The sequence below is a fragment of the Myotis daubentonii genome, chromosome 2 (assembly GCF_963259705.1).
Source record: "Myotis daubentonii chromosome 2, mMyoDau2.1, whole genome shotgun sequence".
In the NCBI taxonomy this organism is placed as follows: Eukaryota; Metazoa; Chordata; class Mammalia; order Chiroptera; family Vespertilionidae; genus Myotis; species Myotis daubentonii.
This window is the reverse complement of record NC_081841.1, coordinates 67,785,975-67,792,604: the sequence shown is the minus strand read 5'-3', so window position 1 is coordinate 67,792,604 and position 6,630 is coordinate 67,785,975. Positions and strand designations below refer to the sequence as shown.

Sequence of the window (6,630 nt, the reverse complement as noted above, 5' to 3'; positions counted from 1 at the left end):
TACTGATTGAAATGTTAATTACACCTAAAAAATACAAAAAAGTAGGTTAATAATAATAATAAATAATACAATAATTAATAAAAAATACAGTAATAAACATTTCCCATACTCACAACTGTAAACCTACTTTTGCCCACTCCTGTATAATTTCTCCAGGTTTTATGGTTGTTTTCAATGAGAGAGCAGGCCCAAGTTATCTGCTCTGCCATTGCTACAAACAGAGCTCTGTTTGTTCTCATCATTCTGGGTCAATATTTCCTAGTCCAAATGTGCCTTTTCAATGTATAGATTTGAGTCTTGAGTTCAGAGAATTGTTGATTTTCTTTTTTTTTTTAAAAGGAAGTTTTATTTAACAAGTTTCATTTAGTACAATATGTCTAATGGAAATCACAATACAAGGAAAGATTTAAGTCAAAGCTTCAGAATTTTATACAAATGACATGACCCAATTCCTAAAGTATCAATTGGTATTACATCTCAAAATTGTCCCAGATCTTAATAAAAATAAGTGTACACTCACATGCCTTATAGGATAGTAAACCAAAAAGCTAGAATTAACAAACATGCCAAATGTTTTCACTTTGAATTATAGACAGAGTCCCTATATTTGAGTTTTACAGAAAAGCATGTTTCTCAACACACATCCAAAGTTTTCAATGTCTTGTGGTATAAGAGCAACATTTAACATAAGAGAATTGTTTTAACCTAAATATGCTTACTGCTTAGGTACACTCCTACAACATAAACTAACTTGAGGAAAGATGAAAATTGTTTTAACAGTTATGGTCAGTACTGAATATTTCAGTGTTCAAAATTACTGAGCTTGAAAACAATTCTGATTCCCATTTTACAGTAAGCTTAAATCACAAGCCCGTAATGCAAAAGTATTAAACATAACCTTTGTTTTCTTAAAAAAAGAAAAAGAAAGAAAAGTTGACCTAGAGTAATCAGAATCTATTTCCCATTAACCATATTGGATATGCTAGACAGCCCTCCCATTCTATTCAACCCCATAAATGCTCAGCTTTCATTTCTGTAGTAGCTGTTTAATGCTCCTTCTCTACCTACGCAAGGCTTGACTGATAGTCACTTGAGTTTTCCTGCAGCACTTGGTCATATCCACTCATCCTGCTCTGACCACCATAACCACCTCCGTAACCACCACTCAGCTGCTGGCTAGCAGGACCCCCATAACTAGACTGGTTGGATGAGCCCATCCCTCCCATCATTTGGCTACCATAAGCACCGCTACTTGCCCCTGCTGTAGAATTCAAAAAGAGTTCTACATAGCTGTGATCATAAGCACCCCCACTTGTTCCTGCAGTAGAATTCAAGAAGAGCTCCACATATCTGTGTTGCATATTAGCCTTGTCTTTTGCCATAGCTGCCACAGCATCTTCATGAGTAGCAAATTCAACATCTGCCTCACCAGTAACTCTGCCATCGGGTCCAATTTCAATGTGTACTCTCATGGGTTTAAGAGGTGAGAAAAAATTGTAAATATCATTCTCAGTGGCTCTGTAAGGTAATCCCCTCATGTGTACACAGTGGCCTGTGGTGCTCTGGAAACTGGACCCCTCATCTCCGTATCTATGATCAGACATTCCTGAAAAACAGTAGTTGAGGTCTCTTCCAAATCTATCAGACCCAAAGCCATACCCATCATTATAGCCACCATAATCATCATAGCCTCCATACCCTCCACCATAGGCACCTCGCCTCATCCTTTCAAACCCAGCCCCTCTGCCAATGCTATTATAACCTCTGCCAGTCCCTGGCCTATCATAGGGACCGGGTCGCTGCATAGCCATGAGCTTTCCAGGAGGATCATAATGGGTTCGGACTTCAGCTCGGCTACTCTTAAAGATTTCAATGTACCTGTGGCCTATTCTTTCCTTGTGCTTCTTTAAGGCCTTTTCAGCTATCTCCTGTGAAGCAAATTGCACAAAGGCCTCCCCTGTGCTCCGCCCTTGAAAGTCCACAGGCAGTGTCATCCCATTTGGCACAATTTCCAACCCTGAAAAAAACTGAACAATCTCCTCCTTGCTACAGCCAAATGGGAGTCCTCTAAGGCGGACGAAGCCATCATTGGCAGCATCAGGACTATTTGGACCTGTATGCTTCAACACCCAGTCCATTTCAACACTGTTGGACTTGAATACTTCAACATATCTGTGTCCCATGGTTTCTCTGTCCTTCTTCAAAGCCAATTTCACTTCATCTTCAGATTCAAGTTTGACAAATGCTTCACCACTTGGTCTGCCTTCTCTGGTGTAGATGAAATGAATACCTGATGTGCCATTTTGGATTTTGCTCTCAGAGAAGAAGTGCATCACTTCATCAGCAGAGCAGGACCAGGGTAGGCCCCTGACCTTCACCACGAAACTCTCTCTGCCTTCCGTGCTCAGCATCATGGTGACTGTTAGGCTCTTGGTGGCAAGCTCGGATCAATGCAATTTCAGTGGAGCTCTAATGATGTTCCTCCTGCCCTCAAACGGTTATAGCAAACCAGGTTCTGTATCTTATTGTCTTGTTACATCTGTATTTATACCAGTTGATTTTAATCCTATCAATTTCTATTCCAAAGGTTAGGGCGTTTCTTATCTCCATTCCAGGGAGTAAAGAAGATTATGTAGCTTAAGTGTGATTGCTAGTAGTTAAAGTGATTAACTACCTGCCTGGCACTTAGTGAGGGGGTTTTATTTCCTCCCTAACTTCAGGGAAAAATCCCTACCTGGGGAAACAACCTTTCCCCGAGAGGTGACCTTGGTTAAAACACATAGCGCTAAGAAGGGGAGCAAACATATTAAGAACAGTATGCCATATACGCCAGGTCCCTTGAAACATGCTGTGCAGATGTTTCTTCCCTGCAGTGACTGTGTCAAGCAGTAAGGATGGAAAGGCTCCCGGCATATTTGGTCACCTTGGAAATCCTGCTCTGAGCCCCCTCACCAGTTGGCTGACTGTATATGGACTAGTGGTCCAGGGCATGGATTTGTGCACACTGAAAGGAAGTTAAATTTGCAGCAATGCTTGTAGACACTGTGGGTAAGACAGTACCACCATGACCTCTAATGTATTAAAACGTTATAAAGATATGTTTTTCCACTACTGCCTGGGCCATCTAAGAAAAAGCATTTGGGGTATACAGTTTGATCTTTGATGGCTGAAGTTATAGTGTGAAAGGCTGCCAATTGTTCACCGTTCAGAGAATTGATCAATGTTTATTTTTAAATGGCCACTGTGTCATATGTGCCGGATGGACGGTCGGTCACTTAGCCTCTTATATATATAGATGTAGATGAGGGAGATGTTACACTGCAGCTTGCAGCTGCACGTACCTATGGAAAAGGAAGGTTCAGTCCAGCCTTCAGGAGCTCAAAGTCCCATAACAAGATGGCTAAACCTCTATGATTTTACAACAGCTCAGACCGTTCCTGGAACTGGAGAATGATCGGAGTTGCTGAGAAACTCCCCGAGGGAGTCAGCGTCTAGGCACAGCTACCAAATCAAAGCGTATTCCTTTCTGAATAATAGACCTACTGAGGCATCTTGTCTTTTTACAGCCTTGTTTTACCCTCCAGTTTCCCCAGGTCTGTGGGGGTAAAAATAAAAACAACAACAACAACAACAACAAAACACCTTAGTTAGCAAGGTGAATAATTGTTAGACACCTGTGGCTCTCTTCTCATTATGTCCCTTCCTCACTATCAGTGAGGGCTGAGCTACTGTTTGCAGTGGAGTTGGGAGCGCCACTCTTGACGAGAGTCTCAATCTCTGATCCTTTATGTGGAAATCCTTTGTGTGGTATGTGACAGTGAGGATATGGGCTTGAACTCACCTGGGGAGTGTCCATGTCTGTTACTAACGAGCTTTGAAATCTTGGACAAGTACCTTATTTTAGAAACTTCAACTCTGACATTTTGTGGCTAGATGACACTGGGTAGACCAGTGCCCATCACAGTATCTTCCCAGTAAGCATTAGCTTATGACAGGTAGAGGACCCCCAGCCAGTGCAGAGCACATGTGGTCCTGTGTCAATGGATTTTTAAATATTTTTTGCATAGCAGCAGTTCCACACTGCAGAAAAGTGTATCAGTCATAAGTACCACTTGAACGTCAGTGCCTTATAACCTCCCTATAGCCTGGCAAGCTCTATGAACCCAGCTTGGTACCTCAAACTTGCATAGCTCCCTCACCTACCCAAGCAGACTCTGCAATTAGGATTGCATGAGCCTGTCCTGAGCAATGGCGTCAATGACGTGTTTTGATTGTAAGGCATGGATAAAGTTGCTTTTTAATTGCTCGGTTCAAAGTATGGTTGGTGACAATGGGTTTTATAAGATCAGAGCTGGGCCTGTAGTCTTGCATTAGCTGCCTTAATGAAAGACTAAAACTAGGAGGATGGAGCAAGCCTTCAGAATCTGGTTGAGGGATACTTGTCCAACTTGTACTGTATTCTACAGGTGCCACTTGTGGCAACCTCTGAGTTCTTGACCTCAGTCTTTGTAGCCCCAGCTGCAACTTATCCAATTAAGGGCTGAAGATATCCAGAAACTCACACAGATGTTTAGCTTCAGCACTAAGCTTAGCAAGTGCCTGGAGGAAGGGAGAAGAGGGCTGAGGTGTGGGCACCTGACTTAAACCCAAGTCCAGCATGTGCCTCAGCCCAAAAGAAACCAGGAATTGGCAGAAAGAACCACCTTGACTTGGGACATGAGGCTCTGCTCCAAGTCACAAGTCTGAAGTTCACATGAAGTTCATAGGGCATTCTAGTCCTAAAGGGGTCCCAGCCTACTTAGCTGTAGTCAGGTAGGAACTAAGTGATTTGCAGCCCTTATTTGGCTCCCATTTGCTGAGAATGGGCTGGGAAATCCAATCGCTTATGTTGGTTTTCCTTTTTTTTTTTTTTTGTCTTTAAAGTTGCATGTTATTAAACTTTTGAATACAACAAAGCATCAGAGTCCATGGCAAGAAACAGAACTGACATGAAAGGAAACAAGTATGGCCAGGGTGTTCTCAGTGAACCACTCCCCAAAGCCACACCACTGAGCTTTCTCAGCACAACTTTCTAATTTTCCTTCAGTTTTTACAGCATTTTTCTTGGCTCCTGGCTCTCTCTGCCTCCCTGGCCAACCTGTCTGCCTTCAAAGCCACAGCCAGTCTCTCTCTCTTTTTTTCAATTGTTCACAGTATTACATCTCTTCTTTTACCCTGATTGACCCCCCACCCCACTCCCGTCCCCCAGGACAAGCCCCCACCACCCAGTGTCAATGTCCATTGCTTATGCAAATATGCCTGCATATAAGTCCTTTGGTTGATCTCTTACCCCTCCCCACTGCCTTCTCTCTGAGGTTGGATGGTCTGTTCAGTGTTTCTTAGTCTCTGGATCTATTTTTGTTCCTCAGTTTGTTGTTCATTGTATCCCACATATGAATGAGATCATGTGATATTTATCTTTGTCTGACTGGCTTATTTAGCTTAGCATAATGCTTTCCCAGATCCATCTATGCTGTTGCAAATGATAAAGAATCCTTTTATAGCAGCTAGAATTCCCTTGTATAGGTGAACCACTCATCTGATGATGGGCACTTAGGCTATTTCCAAATCTTAGCTATTATAAATTGTGCTGGTATGAACATAGGGGTGTATATGTCCTTTCTGATTGATGTTTCTGGTTTCTTGGGATATAGTCCTAGAAGTGGGATTACTGGGTCAAATGGGAGTCCCATTTTTAACTTTTTAAGGAAATTCCATACTGTTTTCCACAGTGGCTGCACCAGTCTGCATTCCCACCAGCAGTGCAGGACTTGGAGACCTGGGGAAGCCAGGTACTTTGTGTACCTCCTTTTTCTCCACATCCTCGCCAACACTTGTCCTTGTTGATTTGTTGATAGCCATTCTGACAGGTGTGAGATGGTACCTCCATTGTTTTGATTTGCATCTTACAGATTAGTGACTTTGAGCATGTTTTCACATCTCTCAGCCTTCTGCATGTCTGCTTTTGAAAAGTATTTAAGTCCTTTGCCAATTTCTTGGTTGGACTTTCAATCTTCATTTTAAGTTTTAAGAGTAACCTGTAAACTTTGGAGATTAAACCCTTATCTGAGGCAGCATTAGCAAATATATTCTCCCATGCAGCAGGCTTTCTTGTTGCAGTCTCTCTTTTGTCACTCAGTCTGTCTGTAGATATCTCCAAGGGTAACCAGTTGCCTGCAGAGAAGCGGTGGCCCACAGAGACCTGCTCTTGGGACCATCTCTGCCCAATTTAAAACTGGGCTGGGGGCGGTGTGTAGAGACGCAGGACCAGCACCGCCCAGGGGTTCACCCACACTTCCCGATGCAATTAGTTTCCTGGTGTTTGTGACATGGAAAGTACCTCAGTTCTCCTTCAGGGCCTTAGGCCTGGGGACCCTGCAGTCTCCTGTATGTACAGATTTGCTGGGGTTTCTCCCAGGTCCCCCCACCGTGCTGCCTGCCGCTGAGCACATTGTCAGGATGAGACGTTGTCTTTGTGACTGGAGTTTTGAAAATGCAGCTGGTCAGCCTCCTAGGAAGTTGAGACCTTTCACGATGTCTCTGCTTGTTCTTGGATAAAATGAGTTGTCTCTTCTTGGCATCCTATTTCTC

The 6,630-nt window shown here is 43.0% G+C and overlaps 1 protein-coding gene across 1 annotated transcript; it reads right to left on the bottom strand.

Annotated features, from left to right (window-relative positions):
• Positions 1 to 485: 485 nt before the first annotated feature.
• On the bottom strand, positions 486 to 2,472 carry LOC132227905 (heterogeneous nuclear ribonucleoprotein H2-like). Its single transcript, XM_059683562.1, has one exon. It carries the CDS (start codon positions 2,412 to 2,414, stop codon positions 1,065 to 1,067), a length of 1,350 nt encoding a protein of 449 aa, XP_059539545.1. The 5' UTR covers positions 2,415 to 2,472; the 3' UTR covers positions 486 to 1,064.
• Positions 2,473 to 6,630: the final 4,158 nt, after the last annotated feature.